General features: G+C 41.3%; 1 protein-coding gene across 9 annotated transcripts; it reads left to right on the top strand.

Moving 5' to 3' along the window:
* The first annotated feature begins 487 nt into the window (after positions 1–487).
* Positions 488–24,639, top strand: NCOA4 (nuclear receptor coactivator 4). 9 transcript variants are annotated; one of them, XM_033208552.1, is made up of 11 exons: positions 546–670; positions 4,551–4,614; positions 13,969–14,123; positions 15,370–15,510; positions 15,694–15,782; positions 16,082–16,190; positions 16,989–17,078; positions 17,595–17,738; positions 18,224–19,207; positions 19,881–20,021; positions 23,130–24,639. In XM_033208552.1, the coding sequence occupies exons 3-11, from the start codon at positions 13,983–13,985 to the stop codon at positions 23,133–23,135; spliced, it is 1,845 nt and encodes a 614-aa protein (XP_033064443.1). In that variant the 5' UTR covers positions 546–670; positions 4,551–4,614; positions 13,969–13,982; the 3' UTR covers positions 23,136–24,639. The 9 variants fall into 9 exon arrangements, with proteins under 9 accessions (XP_033064441.1, XP_033064443.1, XP_033064442.1 ...); XM_033208550.1 differs by lacking the exon at positions 4,551–4,614 and having other exon boundaries at positions 488–670; XM_033208551.1 differs by lacking the exons at positions 546–670; positions 4,551–4,614 and adding an exon at positions 7,618–7,772.
* Positions 24,640–24,824: the final 185 nt, after the last annotated feature.

Below are 24,824 nucleotides of genomic sequence, written 5' to 3'. Positions count from 1 at the left end.
CTGCAATCTCCGCCTCCCGGGTTCAAGCAATTCTGCCTCAGCCTCCTGAGTAGCAGGGACTACACGCGCGCGCCACCGCGCCCGGCTAATTTTTTGTGTTTTTAGTAGAGAAGGAGTTTCACCGTGTTAGGATGGTCTCCATCTTCCGACCTCGTGATTCGCCCGCCTCCGGTTCCCAACGTGCTGGGATTACAGGCATGAGCCATCGCGCCCGGCCTATTTACTTTAGAAAAACAAATGTGGCAAAGGTGGAATCATACAACATATGGCCTTTTGTGTTTTATGATATTCATTTTTGCATCTGAACGTTCAAGTTAAATAATATCTACCTTGTGAGGGCATCTGAATCACTTAGAATGGTCCTCGGCACAAAACTTGCCTTAAAAAAAATTTGCTTCATTTAATTTCGATTTATTCACCAGGGGCTAAGAGACGTTGTGCAAGGGCTGGGAGAAAGTGTGCGCCTGCGCTCTGCGCCTTCTAGAGGGCAGTCAAGGGCTTCTGCTGACCCGAGGGGAGATCTCGCGAGACTTTCAGACGTCTGGCAAGAGGCGTGCGAGGAAGATTGTGTTGTGGCGAGAACTCTGCCTTTGGGCCCTAGGTTAGTGTGGGGCCGTGTCTCAGTCCACCCAAGGTCTCCTCGGATCGCCCAGAGAGGCACTCGGACCTGGTAAGAACGCCGTGGGCCGGTTGGAGGCTGGATGACAGCTGGCCCCCTGGGCCCGGGCTTGTCCGTCTCCTTCCCGACCTGACCGACACCGGGCCCGGCCTGCCTTTTCCTCCCCTTCCTTCCACACGCTAGGCCCAGGCACCTCTTCCTGCCTGCCCGCCGGTCCCGGCCTGCCTTCTCCCCTTCCTTCCACGTGCCGGGCCCGGGCCTGCCTTCTCCCCTTCCCGCTACACGCCGGGCCCCGGGCCTGTCTTTTCCTCCCCGACCCTCCTCATGTCCGGCCCGGAAACCTCCTGCTCCCCGCCGGCCTTCCCCTGGCTTTAGGTGTGACAGCTCCAAGTTTCCTATTTCTCTCGCCTCTTGCCTGGATCTGGGGCGTGGCAAGGTCTGTTTTGCCGAACGAGCCCAGAACACAATCCGTTTCTAGCTTGTCAGGTGGAAATACAAGTAAGATACTGGGGGGTTTTTTTGGCCCTCTGTGTGCTAAACACATACCGTTACATTTAGTTCTCCCAATAATCCCGAAAAGTAGCTTGATTATCTCTGTTTTACAGATGAGAAGAGTGAGGCTTGCTCATTCAGTGGTTCATCCACCAACAATCATTTATTTGGTGCCTGTTATGTTCAGGATGTTGAGGATAGCAATGAAAAAAATGGACACACTCCTAACTAAATCCTTGTGTTGGGAACAACAATAATCATAAGCTTACGTGGCACGGGATTTAATATGGAATGATGCCATCAAGAGTGGCAGAAGTAGAATGACAGAAGTCAGAGTACTAGAATTTATCTGACCCCACGGGCAGAGCTTTTTTCCTTTTAACTGTGCCTTTTTGTGTCTATCTAATCAGGGTCGGGTTCGCCATAGTAACTGCTTTTTGGATGGACTTAGCTTTCCACCACGCACTTGGTAATTTGGAACTAAGTTTACAGAGACTGTTGAGTTAGTTATTGGAATGAGGATGGCACAGGAAGTCATAGTTGGCCCATTTCTGTACCGAGATCCTAGTGTGACATTTCCAAACTTTAAAGTACATGAGACCGTTTGAGAAAGACTTACCCTAATGATGCAATGGAGGGAGATTCATTTGCTGCCCTGTGGCTTAGGCAATTTACTTGGTTTTCTCATTTGAAGATTTGCTAGCTTGTAGATTTGTTCAGATAAGTAAATGAGATAATATATGTAAAGTCCAGCACAATAACATTCCTTTCACTTTCTCCTTCCCTCCCTTCCAGGGAGCCTTTGTCCTTGGGTCTCTGAGGAAAATCCTACTCTTTGAAAGTTTTGTGATACTTTTTATCTAAATAAATCTCTACAATCACATTATTACCTTTGTGCAAACAGGCATTTCGGAAATAGAAAAAAACACGTTGAGCTATTGAAGGAAAGGAAGACGTCCTTCTCAAAGGGGGAGAAGATATTTTAGAACTACATGATACCTCTGACCCCTGTTTTTATTAAATCAGCATAGCTGTGCCAGAATCTCAGGAGCCCGTGTAGGGGTTTCATAAAACTCCATAGGATATCCTGACACATATCCCTCCCCCGGTTTGAGAGTCCCTAAGTTAGTGTTTTATAATACTTTCCCTCATATAGTGTTAGCATTCAGAGCCAGTCATTGCTGCTGTTGATGGACTTTGAACTCTGTCTCTTATTTCAAAGAATTAGTATTTTCTGCTTTGTTGGCGAATCTGTGACATGAGTTCTCCTCTAGGTGGCATGTTCACCATTGTGTTCTCAGGGACTATCACAGTAGTGGCAGTTTAGGTACTCCATAAATAGTTGTTGGATGAATACATAATACCTTAATACTTAATGATTCCTTCAACATACCTGGTATGGTTAGGGACTTTGGAGTCAGATCTGGGATTAAATCTTGGCTCTTCTACTTGGAAGTTTATGACTGTAGGTAATATATTTAACCTTGTCAGGTCTGCTTTTTTTTTTTTTTTTAATTAATGGTGATGATAATAGCCACTTTAATGGTTTGTGAGTGCTAACTGAGATAATGAGTTTAAAAAAAAAGGCTTGGCACATAGTAGACTAGATGTAACTACTTACTGAATTCATTTACTCAGTAATTAATTATTGAACACCTACTATACAACAGTGAACAAAAAGACAAAGTCCCTACCATGCGGAACTTACCTTCTAGTATGTTTTCTAAAGGGAGATCAGAAAATAAATAGTTGCTACGTGCCAGATTGTGGTTAGTACTATGGAGAGTGATAAAGCATATTAAGGGGGAGTGGAGGCAAGACTTTTAAAAATAAAAGATGGTGAGGAATGGCCTCACTGAGAAGATGACCTCTGAGCAGACACCTGAAGGAAGTTAAGGCCTGGGCTTGATACTTGGAGGAAAGTGCAAGGGCCCTGAGGCAGAAGCATCCTTGTTATGCTAAAGGAGCAGCAGGAGGAGAAGAGTGGGGTAGAGGGGAAGAGTAGGTAGCAGTCATGAGGTTTCTGCAGGAGTCCTGGAGAGAGATGATGGTAATGAAATTGATGAACTTTATGTCTTTCTTTGTTATATCCTGTTCTTTGACAAAAAGTAATAAAAATAGCTAATACTTACATAGCTCTTATGTGCATCAGGCACTAGTTTAAGTGCTTTACATATACTAGTCATCAGATCTTTCCACAAAGTATACCTAGCCTCAGAAAATGAAGATTTGTCACTCTTCAGGATATACAGTGGAATGTGCTGCTGGTTCAGAGAGCACTTTCTCAAGCATTACTGAAATCAGCAGTGAATTCACTGCCTCTGTTCACATACTGGTTAGGTTGCAAAGGCAAGCCTAAAGTGTCTATAACAGACCACCCAACCAATATGTGTGCACTTGGGTTAAGTTCAGTTTCATGGAAGAACTGTAGAAGGCCATGACATTAGGCCAGGCGCGGTGGCTCAAGCCTGTAATCCCAGCACTTTGGGAGGCCGAGATGGGTGGATCACAAGGTCAGGAGATCGAGACCATCCTGGCTAATACGGTGAAACCCCGTCTCTACTAAAAAAATACAAAAAAAAAACTAGCCGGGTGAGGTGGCGGGCGCCTGTAGTCCCAGCTACTCGGGAGGCTGAGGCAGGAGAATGGCCTAAACCCGGGAGGCGGAGCTTGCAGTGAGCTGAGATCCGGCCACTGCACTTCAGCCTGGGCGACAGAGCGAGACTCCGTCTCAGAAAAAAAAAAAGAAGGCCATGACATTTTTTATTACTCTTCTTGCTATTTTTTAGTCCTTTTAAAATTTTCATCCAAGGTTTTCATTTTGACTTTGTTTTCATGTAATTATGTCTGGACACATTGCTTCAACATAGAACGCACATGAACCATATGGCGGTCTAGGCTGGAATGGGGGTCCAGTTGACCACTGTTGCTCTAGCTAGTAGGCATTATACTATCTCCATGTATGTCAGGTAGAGGAGCTGCCATATTGTCCTTCTTAGCTCATCTTCTTTGATTGTTAAATCATAACATTGCAGTGCTTAACTTCTGATATGAATGACTGTACACTCTTAGTCATTCTTATCCCAAGTTGTCATCCCTAATTTTGCTTGACTTAATTAATCAAGATGTTCCTCTTTGGGGTTAGCAGTGTGTTTGGGGACACCTTTGGGGCTTAATATGCCTCTTATGCAGCATTACCTAAGCGCTCTACAAATATGGCAGTTTGGTTCAGTGAAGTAGTGAGTAGCTCACAAAATAAGTTAAAAGGTTTTGTTGTCAGTTTGGTCATGGGTGAGAAGTCTTAATACTGAGACAATTACAGCTTTCAAAAGAAGATAATCTCAGGTGTGTTTTGAGCTTTATTTTGGCATTATTGCTAGTCCTCCAGGCTTTAGAGGAGGGAAAATACTAATATTTTATCACTTGTTGGCTTCTATAGGGAGAACCACAAAATGTTTGCCATATAAAATCAGGATAAAATGGCATTATTACTGTGATAATAGGTAAGTAACATGTTTTCCTATCCTTCACTATATTATGGCAAGAAGTTTCAAGTTGAATATCGTCCCCCCAATATTCAACTTGAAATTCAGTGAGAATTTCTGTGGTACCGCCAACTCTGAAGAAAAAATCCAGAGTTGGCTGTAAAATACAGTAAATGTGTCCCCTTTAAACCACAGTCTTGCTGCTGTTTGTGTGAATCCATGAAGCTGAGCTTAGCAGGAAAGATACTATCTCAGCACTTATTCTGGGATCATACTTTCAGTGGCAACACCCTTGCCAGCCTTGTCTTGTTTGAAAAAATCCCAAAGGTCATAGTTGTGCTAGAAACATTTTCTTTCTCTGAAAAAACCTTCCTGCGTTAATACAGGCCTTAGTGGGACATCAAGTTGATTATCTATGTTTAAAGCAGAACTATACCATACTTACTGTGGCAAGTCTGAACCTAAACATTAATTTATCATATATTCATCCGTTTGTCCAAAATGTCTTAGGCCTCTGTTGAATTTAGGGCAAAGCATTGTACAATGCCAGGTACATTCTTCTCTTTATGTTGATTCAGTGGCACACATAGAATGTGAACGGTTGGTAATGCCAAGGTACCGCTACCAGGCTGTCTGCTCAGTATTAGGATGTACAAAGCTATTAAATAAATAAGACATGGTTTCTTCTCTCATGGAGCCCTCAGGCTAAGGAGGCAGGCACGTAACAATAGGGTAACGTGTTACAGGCGTCCTGCCGGAAACCCATACAGATTACAGTGGTCATGCAGGAGGGAGCAGCCAAGTCTACTGGCCAAAAGTATTGAGGAATGAGGTGCTGTGTCAGGAAAGACTTTGTAGTTAGCGATGGTGACTTGAAAAGCAGGCAGGTAGGGAGAAGAGGAGAGACTGGCATTGCTGGCAGAGAGAGCTGGCATAGCCAAGCTGCACAAGATAAACCAAACTATCCTATGCATAGAACAGCTGTCCAGTAGATTAGGGTGTGGGAGCTGTTCTGGGAGACAGCAGGAGAGCCACAGTGAGGCTAGGAAATAGAGAGCTGTGATGGTTAATTTTAGGTGTCAACTTGACTGGATTAAGGAAACTAGAAACGTGGTGAAATGTTATTTTGAGGTGTATCTGTTTCCAGAGGATATTAGGGTATGAATCAGAGTGGATTAGGTGGGGGGAAATCCACCTCAGTGTGTGTGGGCACCGTCCAATCTGCTGGGGCCCAGAGAAAACAAAAACAATGAAAAGGCAGATCTGTCTGCTGGAGCTGGGATACATTCCTCCTGTCCTGTCTTTGGACAATAGAACTCCAGGCTTCCCAGGCTTTGGGCTTCAGGACTTGTGTCAGTAGTCCCTTGGGTTCTCAGGCCTTTGGCTTCAGACTGAGATTTACACCATCTGCTTTCCTGGTTCTGCGGCCTTTGCACTTGGACTGAGCCATGGTACTGGCATCCCAGGGTCTCCAGCTTGCAGACCAGCCTGTCATGGGACGTCTCAGCCTCCTAATCACATGAGCCAGATCCTCTAATAAATCCCCTCTCATATCTATGTCTGTATGTATCTTTATGTCTATATCTATGTCTGTCTATATAATGGTCCATCTCTCTGGAGAACCCTAACTCAGAGCCTTATTGTTTTTAAAAGAAATTTGGACTTTATCCTGTAGGCAAATGGGGAGCCATAGGAGAGCTATGCTGCTTTAGATGAGATGATCTACTTGGGATGGATGGTTGTTGTTTTGAGACAGCATAGAAATTCTTGAAGTAGAAGAGAGGTAAAATACGTTATGCATTTTTCCCCTTTAGAACCTAAACATTTTATAAAGACACAAGGTCAAATACTGAAGCATAAGGGAGTAAAATCTATGTGTAAAGTGGTCTGAGTGCAGAATTTTAGATTTTTATGATTTTCTTTCTCCTTAGTCTTTTTATGTTTATGTAATATTTAATAAATCACATCATCATAGTAACGGCTACAGCTGGCTTGAGGAGAAACACAAATGAATATAGCTGTGAAACTCAGTGAAAATATACAGTAGCTGAAGACTTTACTGTGCTGGGGCATTGGTCAGGATCTTTTAGAGAGGGAATAGAGACCATCGGTTAAATAGGTGATGGCCAACAAAGTTTCTTTGTATTTACATTGTGACCAGCCGTTTTTCAGAGGTAGATGAAAGTTCCTGACATCAGTTATATTTTAATAGACTTAAGAATTCCTTCTTTGTTGCCATTGATGTAAATTAGTACAAAGGACCATAAAATTGTAACTTTAGTCATTCAGAAGTATGTCTAGTTTTTTTGTGTCTTTATGAAATGTATTATCCAATGAAGGCATTTGGAATTAGGGAGAAATTTTCTTATTTTTGATAATGAATGCCTGGATTGGGGTCCCAGAAATTGTATGCATCACAGACAAAGCAGGCATTTCCACTCTGTTCATCTGAAATCTAAGGGATACTTAATTTAGGGTAATGGTTCTTTAGTGTTCCCCTTTGGTGTTTCTCATGCGATTTTGCTTTACTCTATTAACAAAAATAGCTTTATATTCATAGAAAAGAGCAAATATTTTACATTCAAAAAATCGACTAAAAAGTAATAGAGTTACAACTTTGTCTAGATTTCATCTTTTGGCCTGATTGCCTATGCAGGCTATGAGGATTATCTCGGAGAAAAGGGAAAGCTAGAAGTACCATAAGCATGATAGTCACAGGTAGGTAGTGCTATATGCCAGGCACTGTCCTAAACATTTTAGTTCATATAATTCATTATGGTTCATGTAATTCTCATTGAGCTGGGCCCATTATGGGTGGAGCAAGTCGGGGAAAGGAGAGGCTGGAGAGGAGTCCCAGGTGCCATCCTAGGTCCCTCTAGCTGGCGTTACCCTGACAAGCCGGGCGGGGCAGCAGGCGTCTAGCGGAGAGGCCCAGCGGCGAGGGAGCTGCGCGGGGGCCGCGTCTGCCAGCGGGGACTGGTGGGGAGCAGGGCAACAGTGGGCGGAGTTTTCTGCTCCTCCCCGGCCCCGGCTTGAGCGCTCCAGTTCGCTGGTGGCCGCCGTGTGACGCGCTGGCGGGGCGCGGCCCGGGCTCGGGGACCTTCCGCACTCGGGTCAGCGGTAAAGCAGCGTGTCGTTTGCCGGGCAGCTGGCGCGTCGGTGACCTGGCCTGTGAGGTATGTCTGGCAGCCCAGGGGCCGTAGCGGGAGCCCTTGAGGCCGCCGGTAGCCTTGCAGGGCTAGCGCCGGGCGGGAGCCAGGACCCCGCGGCTGACTGCGCGCATGCGTGCAAAACGGCGACCGGGGCTAGGGCGAGGGCGAGGGTGAGGGTGAGGGTGAGGGTGAGGGGTCCCTGAGGCCGTTTGGAAAGGGCTTTTGGGAAATCTAGAAAGCCGCATGAGTCAATGTTGCTTTCGAATTAGAAACGCCTTGCGGTCGGTTTTCAGTTACTACTTTAGAAAATTGATGTGCTGGGATTTATTGCTCTCGTTTACTTGTGTAAAGGTGGACAATCTGAGCCTAGTGAACTCTGAAGTGTTAAATCTTCAAATGTTCAATAGTGAATTTATTATTACCTTATTTTAAATCTGTTGCGATATTAACGTTTGTTTGTGTGGTTTTAAAAAGATTACAGAGAACCAGGTTCTGGATTTCAGAAACTGCTTGTCTTGATAAGGAATTTAAAGTGGGCTGGGGCTAGGGTAACATGTATATAATCCTTGAGTTAATGAGTTGTATAAAAAACAACCTTTTTAAAAAAGAGGGAAGAAAGAACGTGTGAAGTGAAAAAAGTCTCAAGGTAAAATTGCAAATTATTTTTTAATTTATAATTTTTTTAAACTAAAAGCTTTCCAGATGGTCTAATGCAGGTTGTCTCATCAAATAACCAAATTGTTCAGTTAGTATTTCGAGTGTGGTATTCATAGAACACATAGGTATCCTGTGGATAGATGCTGCGCTTGGCCTTTTAGCAATGACTAGGATGCCAGGCAAATAAGTAAAAAGTAGAGGTCTTTGGAGGGGGAGAGGCAGGTGGCAAGGGGGGCAGAGAATGTTAGAGCTGGAAGGTGAGGTTAGAGATGATCTGGTCTGAGCTTTCATTCTTACAGACAAATGAAGCCTGGAGTGGCTGTGATACAGACGTTGAATCAAAACCATTTGCATTGGTATTTGGCAGTGTTTTGGTTTTTCTGAGCTTATCATGACATACAAGAGTACTGTTGATTTATTTGGTTTTTTTTTTTTGAGACAGAGTTTCGCTCCTGCTGCCCAGGCTGGAGTGCAATGGCTGCGACTTCGGCCCACTGCAACCTCTGCCTCCCTGGTTCAAGTGATTCTCCTGTCTCAGCCTCCTGATTAGCTGGAATTACAGGCATGCACCACCATGTCCGGCTAATTTTGTATTTTTAGTAGAGACGGGCTTTCTCCTTGTTTATTCAGGCTGGTCTCGAACTCCCGACCTCAGGTGATTCGCCCACCTCAGCCTCCCAAAGTGTTGGGATGACAGGTGTGAACACCCGACCAGTACTGTTTATTTTTGTTTGTGTTATTCAAAGCAGAAGATTCTGAACAATTGTGGTTATAATTTACTGAGGACTATGAAAATTGACCGAAAATCTTAATGGAAGTTATGTTAATTTTAATCTCTAGTGTTGGCAAATAAAAATACTTTATGGGTGATAATACACTAAAGGAAGAACAAGTTCATCTGGGAGAGAGAACCCAGGACTAGACCTTGGGAACTCTGTTCTGAACCCAAATCTTACCCCTTCTGGCTGTGGCCCTTCAGATGGGTCATTTAAACTATCTGGGCTTTTTGTGGCTTCATCTATAGAATAAGAGTGTTATATTAAAGAGATGGCCAAGATTTTTTCAGCTTTATTTTTTATTTTTTTAAAGAGGCTTGTGAGGAGCTATTTTTCAGCTTTAAATTGTAGTTTGTGTAGGTCACAAGAGTTATAGCTCTTTGGAAATTTTATGGTTAAGCCATACAGTAATGACTTATATAGTTTAAGGAATTCCTCATTGAGGAAACTCCAGGTTTTGTTATTCGTTAGAAGGGTATGTATGTTTCTCTCCTCCTCCTTTACTTCCTCCACCCCCAAAATTAGGACAGGGATCCTAGAGGCAGGGAAGTTTTAGAAAGCACTTAAACTTTTAATGTTGTCTGAAACATGAACATTTAAGGCAGTCCTGTTTTGAAGATGGTAAGGCAATATTTTGGATTATAATGGTGAAGATAAAAAGACATTTTTAGTAATCTTTTTTTGATTTGAATATTAGGATCAGAGCTGATTTGGTCCAATCTTTTTACAGGTAAGAAAACAGTCAAAAGTATCCATACTTGGTATGTATTAGAGGATTTAGACTATTGAGTTTTTGGAGTAAATAAAAGATTGCCTTTTGCTATGCTGTATAGTGAAGGACTCGATGGAAATCTAATATTTATTCAATAATCACCATCTCCTTCCCCCTAAGTCTGTGAGTCTGTATTCCTCACATATGAATTAGGAAGTTAGGTTCCACAAGGGCAAATGGTGCAAGGTCATAGCCCTGATAAATGGCTAAAGTTTTCTGTCAGATCCTATTCACAGCCTGTCAGCTAAACCTGATAACAATAACCACTGTAATGTGGAGGGCTTATGGTATGCAGGCGCTAGGCTAAGTGCTGGTATACAAATAATGTCTCACTTTAACCTTACTGCAGCCCCTCTGTAGCTACCATCCTTGTCTCCCATTTTCCTGAGGAAATTGAGGCCCAGAGAGGTTATGTTACTAGCTCAGGGGTCTCAAGCTTGGAGACACAGTCAGAACTCAGGTTTGTCAGACTCCAGAGTGATCTCTTGATGGTCATGCTTGCCACTCTGGCTCTTGAACCTGAAACAAATGGTGAATAACTGTTGAAAATGGCCATGCGGGCTAGTTACCTCATACCAGTCTCTTTGGATGTAACATTTCGTACAGCTGGCTTAGGCTTCAACTCATTGTGATTTGAATTCATCCATGGTTGGGGCTCTTCATTTCAGCTCTGAAGGTTTCTTCTTCATCACAGTGCAAAAGGGCAAGCGTTTGCACAGCTCCTTTCTTGGTATCTGGGCTCTGAAAGCTGACAGTGCTCTAACTGCGCCACAGGGAGGAGGAGGGACAGAGAGAGCCAAAGGCAACAAAGGGGCAAGCATCCTGGGACTTACCATAAGGAAATGAAACAAGTTTACTTCGTGGCTGACAAATGAGTTCTCAAGATGACTTTTGAAGGATAACACTCCTTTTAATTTGAAAAAATGTGATAACTGTGTGTGGAAAAATCAGTTTTGTAACTTTTAAATCTCATCCTACATTCTGTCTATAGCTGATAAGGGGAAAGTCCAGTGTGTGAACTCTTGCTATATTCTACTCTTACTGTGTAATATTAATACTTGTGATTGAATTGAGAGTACTTGCTTTAGGAATCTAGTAGTACAGTCAGCACTGTATGTGTTTGAGTTTGTCTCCTGTATGTTCCGGAATTCTGGAATTTTGACATTGTGAAACAACAATTTTACTGATTAAATTTTACACTGTGCTAGGCATTGTGGCATTCCACACAAATGGTGAGGATCTAAGAGTGGGAAATTTGGCACAGGTGAAGAAGGCTGGGTAACACATTTGAAAGACTGCTAAACATGTCTTGCATGACTGACCTAAGTGCAAAGTGAAGCAGCCCGTCACACTCCAGCTCTCCAAATCGGAGTCAGCATTTCACCTGTGTGATGCAGGTATTTTTCATAGTCCCTGCAGTGAGTTCCAAGTGCACACTAACGCTTCTGCCTAACACAGGCAGCTTATGGCATGCAAAAGGAGGATGCAAGGTAACCACTGTTGGTGTGTCCAGGGTTGGAAAAATTTCCACAGGGATTTCTGTGAAATCCAATTAAGGCAACCCTTTCTTTTTAAGAGATGATTATGGAAAAAGAGACTGATGAAACAAAATCAGCAAGGGGAAGTTTTAAAATTTCCTGAATTGTTCAGTTTCTTGTAGAAACTCTAGTTCCTGAATCAGAGTGTTTTGCTGAGATAGTGGACAGAAAGTTTGTTTTGCTACTCTTCCTACTTCTCTCAGAATACATTATTTCTGAGGGAGGAACTCACCACTTTTGTCTTTATCCAGCTTTCAGCTAGGCCTCTGGCCCTAAACTTAGTCTTAAAGATGCAGTCAAGGCCTGGCAAAGTTCCTTTGTCTCAAATGGGCAGTCAGCCACTTGGAAGACTGCCCTGGGTAGGCCACTTTTCACCCCAAAGCTGGCTTCTCCGAGAAAGTCATTGCTTTCAGGACAGTTAGGAAGTTATTTGATATATTGCCTAACATGCCTCCTATTAACCTTTTTTACCCCCTTGTGTCTGTTCCAAACAAATTTAATTCTTCTAGTTGACAGGTCTCCACGTACTTGAGAATGGTAATCATGTCCTCCTGGAGACGTCTCTTATCTAGGCTAAACAGCCTTCCTTCCTGGAGAAGTTTTTCATGGTTTTGAGGCCTCTTTCCCTTTTCTAAGTGTTCTCTTCTAAAGCGTGTTACTCAGAAATAAGTTTTGAATTTAGTCTAATAAACATGGAACATGTTAATCCTGTGACAAACACTATACTTTTGGTAAATGTAGTCAAATAGTATGTAAGTTATTTTTTCCCACAGACCCAGCACACTGCGAATTCATAGAGAATTTACTTTCAGTTAAAGATTTCCACCCTTTAAAAAGGGTGGAAAATATTCTTTTCCTTGCCCTCCTTGATTAAAGTGAAAAACTTACATTTTGTTTTGTAAGATTGAACAGCTGTGTAGATATTGTTTTGGGATCTGCTTCTGTCACAGCCCCATGTTACCTCCAGCTTTAATGTTTGTCTTCTATGTTTTCATACAAGTAATTATAAAAAACAGGGATGTGCCTCTAAAAACTTTACACACTGGCCTTAGTCTGTCATCCTTTGAGTATTTTGTAAAAAATAATCTTCTTATTCAGTTTAATTGTGCTTCTCTTTAGCTGATATTCACTTTGTCCACAGTGATATATAGTCTTGCCACAAGTCTTCTGTCATCCCTTGGTGTCTACAGCATTACCTTTACTTGCTGGTTTAGTAAAACAATCCAAAAGGAAATAACTGGTATCACAGGGCTTAGTGAACCTATTCTGAGCTCTAGTAATCACTGCTGTCATTTTCTCAGTGTTTAAAAATCATGTCATTGTTCTTCCAGTAGCTTTTGTCAAGTTTTACTTCATGGCTTTACTGACACTCTTGTGTTGCAGTCTCATTGTATCATTAATGCTGTTCTTCCCGTTTCTGTTTCCTATCGCTCCTAAACCCGAGCTTTTTAGAAAACTCTGTATTTATGAATTTCTGTTTCTCCTTTATATGAGAATCATATGAAATCATTTTGTCACATATAATGTTATATATAATGCACATTGTTTTATATATTATATATTACATATATTCTCTATATAAAAAACATGTATCTCTATATCTGTTATATTCTTTTTTGTTGTTTTGAGACAGAGTTTCACCCTCTTACCCAGGCTGGAGTGCAGTGGTGTGATCACGGCTCACTGTAGCTGCGACCTCCTGGGCTCAGGTGATCTTCCCACCTCAGCCTGCCAAGTAGCTGGGACTACAGGTGCACACCACCACATGTGGCTAATTTTTGTATTTTGTAGAGATGAGGTCTTGCTATTTTGCCCTGGCTGGTCCAGAACTTGTGGGATCAAGTGATCCACCCACCTTGGCCTCCCAAAGTACTAGAATTACAGATGTGAGCCACCGTGCCCGGCCCTGTGTTATATTTTTGAGAGCTTCCTAGCTGTGAAGTCATTCTTAAGTTCTTCCTAAATAAAAAAAAAAGTTCTACCTTAAAAGGGGAAAATAAAAATTCTATCTTCTAAACAGTATTCTAAACTTGATTGTTTGCAGCTTATTTTCAAAGTAATCAAAGATCCTTCTGTACCTTTTAGTCTTCATCTCTAAGTCTACAAAGTGGAACACATACCTCATATGACTATATGTGTGTTATAAATAGAAAATTATATTCTAATATTGGCTTTTAACTTTTTAGGACACTGTATGCTCTGTTGATTCAGGACAATTAGTGTATTTTTCCAGAAATAGCTATTCACATGTAAAGTGTTACTAAAGTAGATTATAGAGTTTTATGGCAGGAACAGTGGTAGAGGGAAGGGAGGAGACAATATTTATTAAGAGTATCTTATGTGCTAGCTCCAGTGTTGGAAAGTAATCTAAGTAGTTAGTAATGGGAGTTGGCTGGAATGATCATTTGAGGGATGATTGAAAGGTGGTTTTTGGTTGTAATTATGGTGCTATTTATATATATTTTTTTCTTTTAAAGGAGCAGTGAGGAGAATGAATACCTTCCAAGACCAGAGTGGCAGCTCCAGTAATAGAGAACCCCTTTTGAGGTGTAGTGATGCACGGAGGGACTTGGAGCTTGCTATTGGTGGAGTTCTCCGGGCTGAACAGCAAATTAAAGATAACTTGCGAGAGGTGTGACATGTGCTTTTCTCTTCTCTTGTCTGGACTCTTGGCACAGGGCTGGTTAGAGCATGGCCAAGGACTTGGTTTCTCTGTGCCAGCAAAAAATTTCACCCCATGCCTTGCATGGTCTACTTGGTCCCAGTCAGTTGCCTGATACACTGGTGCCTTTCATTCCAAGGGGAAATAAGGCAGGTGCTAGAAGAGTCAGGAAGACCCTGTGCCATTCTAGAAAATTTTATTCAGCATGCATTTTTGATTACTCCTCTGTGTGATTCCTCAGGCACTGTAACCAGTAAAATACGAAATGAGTGAGCAGTATCCTCTCAGCTGCGTCCTCTTGATTGCATGAAGGATGCACTTGAGCATCCTCCCATCATCTTTTAACTGGTTAATGGCATTGTTCTGTAAATGACTATCTGTTAGGGCAAGCCAGAGTGAAATCTGTTGTTGGTTCCAGTCGTATTTTGTTGTTGTGTGTGTTGTGACTTTGAAACACAACTTTATTAAACAGAAAAAAAAAATGTGTTTTAAAATATAGTTTCTTATGTGTATTGTCATGGATAATTTATGGACTGTTTTGACTTTTTCCCTTGGGATTTTTATATTTAGCCCTGTTTGAATCACTGTTTATGCTTCCAGAAACATTAGTTTATAATTTTACTTAAATTGTCTACCCTAATGGTCTTCTAGCTATTGACATGTGGTGGCACATCTCTTTACTAAATTGTTCTGCTGTAAATGGACTGCTCATTCTGTGGGGTGAGAAAAGAGATAAGGGGGCTAGCTATTAAGTAATACTCTGTCTTTATTCTGCTGATAAACTTGTAAAACCATAGGTTTTTAAATTATGTGGAAAACTGAGGGGGATCAGCATTTCCTGGTACATTCTTGTATTTTCTCTTGATTAGGACACCCAAATTAAACCTAATCCTCTTAGAAGGATGGGTATTGCAGGAGGATTTTAGAGTTTAGGTATGCCTTTATGGCTGGGATTCTTAAATTGGGGTCCATAGGGCTTTAGTGGGTCCTTGGGTGGGCTTTGGAACACTAAACCGTGAAATTATAGGCAAAATCTTGAAAATACGCATTTTTTCTGGGGAGATACTTCATAGATGTCGTTGGATATTAAAAAGGATTTGTGATCCCCCCCAAGCCCTCCCTCGCCCCAAAAAAGTTTAAGAACCTCACTATTCTGCGGGAAACATCGTTCTTTGGGATTATAACACTAGGAAGCTAACATGTATGTGTTTCTTAGGTCAAAGCTCAGATTCACAGTTGCATAAGCCGTCACCTGGAATGTCTTAGAAGCCGTGAGGTGTGGCTGTATGAACAGGTGGACCTTATTTATCAGCTTAAAGAGGAGACACTTCAACAGCAGGCTCAGCAGCTCTACTGGGTAACGTGACTGCATGGCTAGAATTGGTTTCAGCATGGCTTCTGGTTGCCAGAGAGTATCTTCCTTGTAATGCAGTGTTAATATAGATCAGATAAAAGTTTAATCTCAAGTTCTGTTTGGTAACTTGAGTATATCTGGTGCTTTTGGTATCATTGTGGCTAGATGGTTTCATTTTTCTTTTAGTTATTGGGCCAATTCAATTGTCTTACTCATCAACTGGAGTGTACCCAAAACAAAGATCTAGCCAATCAAGTCTCTGTGTGCCTGGAGAGGTAACAACCTTTTTTGCTTATTTTAACTTTTGACTCTTTAACTTTGGTATACTAAGAGAAAGTCAATTTTGTAACTCATTGCATGTGTTATATTTAACTTGTATGTTGCTAGGATAAGATCATTCTGCTTTATGTATTTAATATTATACTTGCTGATACATGAATAAGCCGTCTACCTTTGGTTGAGTTTCTTAGAGAAGTGTAATCATTTAAAATTACTCACAATTTGACTTTTGTTTTGGGTGAAGTTGATGAAACAGATATTCCTTAAAAATAGCCAATTTGTTTTTTTTCCCCAGACTGGACAGTTTGACCCTTAAGCCTGAAGATTCAACTGTCCTGCTCTTTGAAGCTGACACAGCTGCTCTGCGCCAGACCATCACCACATTTGGGTCTCTCAAAACCATTGTGAGTAATCGCATATGCTTCATTGGGCACTTCTCATATCTGTGGCATCACAGCTGGTCTTAAAAAAAATTACTATGAGTAGTGACTTTCTTGAGAATTTGATTAGTTTCAAAAATTTCATGTTCTCAGCTGGGCGTGGTGGCTCATGCCTGTAATCCTAGCACTTTGGGAGGCCGAGGAGGGCGGATCACTTGAGGTCAGAAGTTCAAGACCAGCCTGGCCAACATGGTGAAAACCTGTCTCTATTAAAAATACAAAAAAATTAACTGGGTGCCTGTAATCCCAGCTATTTGGAAGGCTGAGGCAGGAGAATCGCTTGAACCCGGGAGGCGGAGGTTGCAGTGAGCTGAGATCACGCCACTGCATTCTAACCTGGGTGACAGAGTGAGATTCTGCCTAAAAAAAAAAAATTCATGTTCTGCTTAAGTTGCCTAGGTTGGTAGTTCTTGGAATGTAGTACAGACTCAGTGATACTCTTTTGGAATGCCTCATGTATCTCTCCAAATACTTCTGATATATTTTTTGTAAAATTTATGGCTTGAATAGTTTTTAATAAAGAACCAAACATTTGGGTCTTGTTAAAAGTGGTAATACAGCCAATTCTGGTGAAGATTTTTTATATAATAGTTATGTGGTAGAGTATTCTCAAATTTGATAACTACTTTGTAAGTCATGGAATTTAGTGTTAACAGTATTTCTAATGAAATGATAATGCTTTAACATTTTTGAAATTTGGAATTATTTCACTTTTTTGGCAGCATAGCATAAATAACATGATTAAATTATCTCATTTCATAGCAAATTCCTGAGCACTTGATGGCTCATGCTAGTTCATCAAATATTGGGCCCTTCCTGGAGAAGAGAGGCTATATCCCAATGCCAGAGCAGGTAAAATACCATTTTGTTTTTGGTAATTGAGTCATTACTTGGCTTATATTTCCATTGCGTTTTATATAGCATTAAAAAATACTACTGTTTGTAAAAAGGCACCAGTGGCAATGAGTTAGTTTATGAAATTGAATGCTTCCCTTGATATCTAATGCCAAATAGAAATTTAGATATCTTGTTGGGGCTAACAGACAAAGTAATTATCAATCAGTTCACAGGAAATTATCATTAGCTGTTTTACTGATACTGGTTCTCTGTGAGGGATCCTGTTTATAATTTGTAGAGATGATTTATTTCTAAAGGAATGGCAGTGTGAATAAAGGATTCTAGATGTTTTAGTTGAGAAGAGCCCTAGAGATCAACTATGTCTCTTGTTTTATAATTGTGAAAATTTAGGCTCTGGGAAGGCACATGACTTGCCCAGGGTCAGTGGCAAGCCAAGATTAGAGAGTGGCTCTTCTCCTTTTCTGGTGAACTTTCTACTGCATTTGACATTCCTTGTTAAATGATTAACAGAAGTCAGCATCCGGTATTGTAGCTGTCCCTCTCAGCGAATGGCTCCTTGGAAGCAAACCTGCCAGTGGTCATCAGGCTCCTTACATACCTAGCACCGACCCCCAGGTCTGGTTCACCCAAAAGCAGACCTTGGAGAACAGTCAGGTCTGTTGCTGCTTTTATTGTTTCTACAGTAGACGCAGCAGTAGGTGGGGTTAGTTAACTAATCAATAGTAGTATCTGTCATTGTTAAATTTTTGGTTGTAGAATTGCTTGAACCTGGGAGGTACAGGCTGCAGTGAGCCAAAATTGCCCCACTGCACTCCAGCCTGGGTGATGGAGTGAAATTCTGTCTCAAAAAAATAAAAAAACAGAACAAAAACCACTTTAGCATCTGGCATGCAGTAGGGGCTCAAGAATTTGATGAACTAGCCGGGCATGGTGTTGGGCACCTGTAGTCCCAGCTACTTCAGGAGAATGGCGTGAACCTGGGAGGCAGAACTTGCAGTGAGCTGAGATTGCGCCACTGCACTCCAGCCTGGGTGACAGAGCAAGAGTTCATTTCAAAAAAAAAAAAAGAAAGTGCAGACAGAATCTCCCAAGCAGTCATAATTATTCTGTCAAACTAATACTGTGTACTTTTTGTGTAGACTTCTCCCAGAGCCTGCAATTTCTTCAGTAATGTCTGGGGAAACCTAAAGGGCTTAGAAAACTGGCTCCTCAAGAGTGAAAAACCAAGTTATCAAAAGTGTAATAGCCATTCCACTACTAGTTCTTTCTCCACTGAAATGGAAAAGGTTGGAGATCAAGAGCTTCCTGATCAAGATGAGATGGACCTATCAGATTGGCTAGTGACTCCCCAGGAATCCCATAAGCTGCGGAAGCCTGAGAATGACAGTCGTGAAACCAGTGAGAAGTTTAAGCTCTTGTTCCAGTCCTATAATGTGAATGATTGGCTTGTCAAGACTGACTCCTGTACCAACTGTCAGGGAAACCAGCCCAAAGGTGTGGAGATTGAAAACCTGGGCAATCTGAAGTGCCTGAATGACCACTTGGAGACCAAGAAACAGTTGTCCACCCCCAGCATGGTTACAGAGGATTGGCTTGTCCAGAACCATCAGGACCCGTGTAAGGTAGAAGAAGTGTGCAGAGCCAACGAGCCCTGCACAAGCTTTGCAGAGTGTGTGTGTGATGAGAATTGTGAGAAGGAGGCTCTGTATAAATGGCTTCTGAAGAAAGAAGGAAAGGATAAAAATGGGATGCCTGTGGAACCCAAACCTGAGTCTGAGAAGCATAAAGATTCCCTGAATATGTGGCTCTGTCCTTCTAGAAAAGAAGTAATAGAACAAACTAAAGCACCAAAGGCAATTCCTTCTAGAATTGCTGATTCCTTCCAAGTCATAAAGAACAGCCCCTTGTCGGAGTGGCTTATCAGGACCCCATACAAAGAAGGAAGTCCCAAGGAAGTGCCTAGTACTGAAGACAGAGATGGCAAACAAAAGTTTAAAAGCCCCATGAACACTTCCTGGTGTTCCTTTAACACAGCTGACTGGGTCCTGCCAGGAAAGAAGATGGGCAACCTCAGCCAGTTACCCTCTGGAGAAGACAAGTGGCTGCTTCGAAAGAAGGCCCAGGTGAGCATAAACATCAAAATAGCACTGTTTGAGTTTTATTTATTCATTCATTTATTTTGAGATGGTGGGGGTCTCTGTCACCCAGGCTGGAGTGCAGTGGTGCAGTCTCAGCTCATTGCAACCTCCCCTTCCCAGGCTCCAGCATCCCCCTGCCCGCACTACAGCCTCCTGTGTAGCTGGGACCACAGGCATGCACCACCATGCCTGGCTAATTTTTTGTATTTTTGGTAGAGATGGAGTTTTGGCCTGGGGTTGGTCTCCTGAACTCCTGAGCTCAAGTGATCTGCCCGTCTCGGCCTCTTAAACTGCTGGGATTACAGGCGTCATCCACCACACCCGGCCTAGAGTTTTATATTTCATAATCCCAAACCTTCCAAACTGGCCAGATCCTTAAATATGTTAAATACTAAATGTGGAATGGAGGATTTATGAATTTTTTTGTGCATTTTCCAGGCCTAAGCCCCATCCTTCAGGAAAGAAAAGAATCTAGCCTGTTTTATTGCTATTTATGGAAAATATTTGGGGTAGAAATAACAATTGTCACCTTTGTTTTTGGTTGTTAGAGAGAATGGCCAACATTTAAATTATTCTCTGTAGACCCTATTTGAAGGATAAGTTGGTCTCACGCCTCCTAGTTTTCATGAAGCAACCTACTCTTTTTCTTTTATTGCAGGAAGTATTACTTAATTCACCTTTAGAGGAAGAACATAACTTCCCCCCAGACTATTACAGCCTCCCTGCAGTTTGTGATCTCTTTGCCTGTATGCAACTTAAAGTTGATAAAGAGAAGTGGTTATATCGAACTCCTCTACAGGTGGGTACATGCTACCAGCGTGAAAATTAGCTTATAGCTATTTATAAAATAAATGTTTTGTCTTACATATGAAGTCATACTTGGCTCATTGAACCATATCCCTTTTAATAGTATGTATATTAGGCAAGTGAGGGTGGGACGGGGGAGCTCATAAAAAGTTCATGTGTTTTAATTGAATTTGCTTTATGAACTAACTAGGCATACTTCAGCGGGAACTTTCAAGATGTAACCGTTGGAAATTTTCAAATCCCATGTGGATTCTAATAGCTTATAGACCTACCTCGAAGGTGGGTTTGGTTCCAGGCCACTGCAATAAAGCAAATATCCCAATAAAGTGAGCTACACAAATACTTTGGTTTCCCATTGCATATAAAAGTTGTATATAATACACTGTAGTTTGTTACGTCTGTAATAACATTATGTCTTAAGAAGAAAACAATGTATATACCTCAATTAAAAAGTATTTTATTACTACAAAGTGCTGAAGGTCATCTGAGCCATTCACACAATCTTTCTGCTGTTGGAGAGTCTTGCCTTGATGTTGATTGCTGCTGACTGATTAGGATGGTAGCTGCTTGAAGGTTGGGATGGCTGTGTCAATTTCTTTAAATAAGATAATGAAGTTTCCTGCATCATTTGACTTTTCCTTTCATGAAATACTTCTCTGTAACATGTGATGCTGTGTGATAGCATTTTGTCCACAGTAGAACTTTCAAAATTGGAGTCAAATCATGTTGCTCTTTATCAACTAAGTTTATGTAATATTCTAAATCCTTTGTTGTCACTTCAGCAATACACAGCATCTTCTCCAGGAGTAGATTCTATCTCAAGAAATTACTTTCTTTGCTCATCCATAAGCAGCAGCTGCTCATCTGTTTAAGTTTGATCATGAGATGGCAGCAATTCGGTCACACATTCAGGCTCCACTTCTAATTCTACTTCTCTTGTTGTTTCCACCACACCTGCAGTTACTTCCTCCACTGAAGTCTTGAATTCCTCCAAGCCATCCATGAGGGTGGGAATCTGTTTCTTCCAAACTCCTGTTAATGTTGATGTTTTGACTTCCTCTCATGAATCATGAATGGTCTTAGTGGCATCCAGAATGGTGAATCCTTTCCAGGTTTTCAGTTTACTACTTTGCCCAGATCTATCAGAGGAACCTATGCAGCTAGGGCCTTAAAAAATGTATTTCTTAAATAATTCTTGAAAGTTGAAATTACTCTTTGATCCATAGGCTGCAGAATGGATGTTTTATTAGCAAACATGAAAACATTAATCTCCTTCTGCATCTCCATCAGAGCTTTTGGGTGACCAGGTGCACTGTCAATGGGCGTAGTATTTTGAAAGGAATGTTTTTTCTGAGCAGTAGTTCTCAACAGAGGGCTTAAAAGATTCAGTAAACCATGCTGTGAACAGGTACACTGTCATCCAAGCTTTGTTCCATTTCTGGAGCACAGGCAGAGTAGATTTAGCATAATAATAATAATAATTATTATTATTTTTGAGACAGAGTCTCTGTCGCCCAGGCTGGAGTGTAGTGGCTCCATCTTGGCTCACTGCAAGCTCCGCCTCCCAGGTTCACACCATTCTCCTGCCTCAGCCTCCCGAGTAGCTGGGACTACTAATTTTTTTGTATTTTTTTTTAGTAGAGATGGGGTTTCAATGTGTTAGCCAGGATGGTCTTGATCTCCTGACCTCGTGATCTACCTGCCTCGGCCTCCCAAAGTGCTGGGATTACAGGCGTGAACCACCGCGCCTGGCCAGATTTAGCGTAATTCTTAAGGGCCCTAGGATTTTTGGAATAGTAATTGAGCACTGGCTTCAAGTTAGCCACCAGTGGCCAGTGCAGTGGCTCAGGCCTGCAATTCCAGCACTTTGGGAGGCGGAGGTAGGAAGATTGCTTGAGCCCAGGAGTTCAAGACCAGCCTGGGCAACATACAGTGACCCTGTCTGTACAAAAATTAACAAATTAGCTGGGTATGGTGGAGCATGCCTATAGTCCCAGCTACTCAGGAGGCTGAGGTGAGAGAATCTTGCATCTGGGAGGTCAAGACTGCAATGTGCTATGATAGCTCTGCTGCAGTCTTGCCTGGTTGACAGAGTGAGACCCTGTCTCCAAAAAAAAAAAAAAAAAAAAAACAAAGTCACTGAACAAGAGAGTCAGTCTGTTCTTTGAAGCCAGGCATTGACTTACTTCTCTAGCTATGAGTTCTAGATGACTACTTCTTGCAATAGGAAGTTGTTTTTGTCTACACTGAAAATATTGAGTGTAGCTACCTTCATTTATGATCTTGGCTATTCTGGTTAACATGCCACTTCACGCTGCATTTTTGCTATGGAGATGGCTTCTTTCCTTAAACCTCATGAACCAACCACTGCTAGCTTCAAACATGACTTCTGGTTCCTCACCTCTCTCAGCCTTCATAAAATTGAAGAGAATTAGGGCCTTACTCTGGGGTTAGGCTTTGGCCTAAGGGAATGTTGTGGCTAGTTTGATCTATCAAGACCACTAAAACTTTCTCCATATCAGAAATAAGGCTGTTTGCTTTTTAAATCATTCATCTGTTCACTGGAGTAGCACTTCATTTTTTTCAAGAACTTTTCAGCCAGAGAATGAGAAGCTAAAACACAACAAAAAAAAACACTTTGATTTTGTGCTCACAGCTTGGCTGGTCCAAAAGGCCTGCCCAGCTTTCAACCTCTCTTGGCCTTCAACGTGACTTTCTCGCTGTTTAATCATTTCTGGCTTTTGATTTAAATAGAGTGAGAGATGGGGACTCTTCCTTTCAGTTGAACACTTAGATACAATTGTAGGGTTAATAATTGGCCTAATTTCAATCTTGTCTGTCTCAGGGAACCAGGGAGGCCTGAGGAGAGGGCAGAGAAATGCGGAAAGGCTGTTTGTTTGGTGGGCTTTCAGGACATACATTTATCGATGAAAAGTTTACCATCTTTAATGGGCACAGTTGATGACACAAACGCTCAATTTGTAAAAAATACAATATAACAAGGTATACCTATATTGGGAAATGAGTCAGAGCTTTAAGGCAGGGAAAATTTGCTTTTATTCTTCAGTGAAGTAACTTATCTGTGGGCATTTCTTTACAGATGTGAAGGAATGGACAAGAGTTGAGCAGCCTTTCTGCCGATTATCACACATCATGAGCTGAATGACTGCGGCTTGCCAAATCTTTGTGTTTTTGGGTCTGACCAGTTAGCTTAGTTCTTCTCCTGCCTAATTTTGAACTAGTAAAGCAAAGTGAGTCATCAGATTATGAGTTACTGTTTAAAAGAAAAATGCTGTTTATTCATGCTGAGGCGATTCAGTTCCTTCCTTCTTACAGAAGTATTAATTCACCCCACTAGAAAAGCAGCATCTTTGTGGATACGTCTTTTTCACAAACCTCCAAGGCTCCTTAGATTGGGTCATTACTAAAAGTACATTAAAACACTCGTTTAAAAATGAATTATTTCCGTAATCGAAGTGTATTGATGTATTCTAAAGCTAGTAAACTTCCCTAACATTTAATTGCCCTACACATGCTTCTTTTGCTGTGGGTTTTCTCCTGTTAGTGGTCTGAAATAATGATTTTCCTGTTCTATTAATATATAGTGTATTTTGCACAAAAAATTAACCTGGTCAGTAGTGATTACCAATATGTATTAATAATCTTGGCAATTTTTGACATTTTAGCCCATGTTAGTTCTACATTATTCTTAAAAGAAACTCAGCTACTGCAAATTTTGTCTTTCTGTAAATGTTATTAAAATATCCAGTGAGCTCTTTTAGAAGGACTCAGTAATATTTCAAGACTATTTTTGAGGTAGTTCTAGCCTTTTAAAATATTCTACAGACCTACGGGGCTTAAAAGAACCCCAGTACCGACTAAGCAAATAGGCAAAAGATATGTTGGAAATGTAGTATAGTACTTGAAACATTCACCATCATAGGGATTATTGGTGCATCCTGTGTAAATGGAAGCTGAGCTTGACACCTGGTGCTTTTAACTAGGGATAAAGTCGTCCTCTCACTGCAAGCACAGCATACCTGTACCTCCAGAAGTGACGTTTTAGTGAACAGGCCGTTTTCAACACTTGTGCCTTGGGGTGATCATTGAAGCTTTGTGAAAACTACTGATGTTTTCTCAGTCTCCTTAAAGTTACGTCCATGCTTTAAAATGTCTCTGTAGGAGAGAAGTGGGTTTATGTTTTCTCTAAGATATCTTTGCTGCTTTCCATACTTTGAAACTATTAAGCTTCTTAACTGCCACTTATTGGAAATACTTCTGGGGAAACTTCATGGTCCCACAATGTCATTGCCATACAGCTTCACTAGAGTTCTTTGAACCACAGCTGAAAAGACTTTGTATTCTTTTTTAATTCCCTCTCCAGATCTCATTTAGGAGTATTATAATAAAGGTGGTGGGCAAAAACAATGTAAGGAGCCTTTCCAGTTATCTTGAGTTGCAGCTCTGTAGTTTCTTTTTTGAGGCCAAACACACTGTATTTTACAAGTCAAAATATAATTTACATTAATCACTATGTTAATGAGTATGTGAAACATTCTTTTGCATTGATGAATTTTGTATCTGCCTCCATTAAAAGCATAACAGCCATAGCTGTTGCGTGTTCTTTGTAAAACTATTTGTCACAAAGTGTGGTGTTATATAATGTGATAACTTTTGGTTAGGAATCCAGCTGAGAAACAGCTTGAGCATAAAAATAACCAGTGTATTTTATGAAAAATTAGAAAACAATAGGTATATTAACCTCCATTTTCAGTCTTTTATGAAAACTATTCAC

Source organism: Trachypithecus francoisi, unplaced genomic scaffold (assembly GCF_009764315.1).
Source record: "Trachypithecus francoisi isolate TF-2019V2 unplaced genomic scaffold, Tfra_2.0 Lachesis_group9, whole genome shotgun sequence".
NCBI classification, from domain to species: domain Eukaryota; kingdom Metazoa; phylum Chordata; class Mammalia; order Primates; family Cercopithecidae; genus Trachypithecus; species Trachypithecus francoisi.
This window is presented reverse-complemented; position numbering and strand designations above follow the sequence as displayed.

What these genes read in the sequence shown, in the direction of transcription:
- NCOA4 (XM_033208558.1), top strand. Translation starts at nt 11,419, where the DNA reads ATGGCATGCAAAAGGAGGATGCAAG. An exon ending in GTCTCTGTGTGCCTGGAGAG is followed by an intron (nt 15,783 to 16,081) that starts GTAACAACCTTT and finishes TTTTTTCCCCAG; the next exon opens with ACTGGACAGTTTGACCCTTA. An exon ending in ATATCCCAATGCCAGAGCAG is followed by an intron (nt 17,079 to 17,594) that starts GTAAAATACCAT and finishes AATGATTAACAG; the next exon opens with AAGTCAGCATCCGGTATTGT.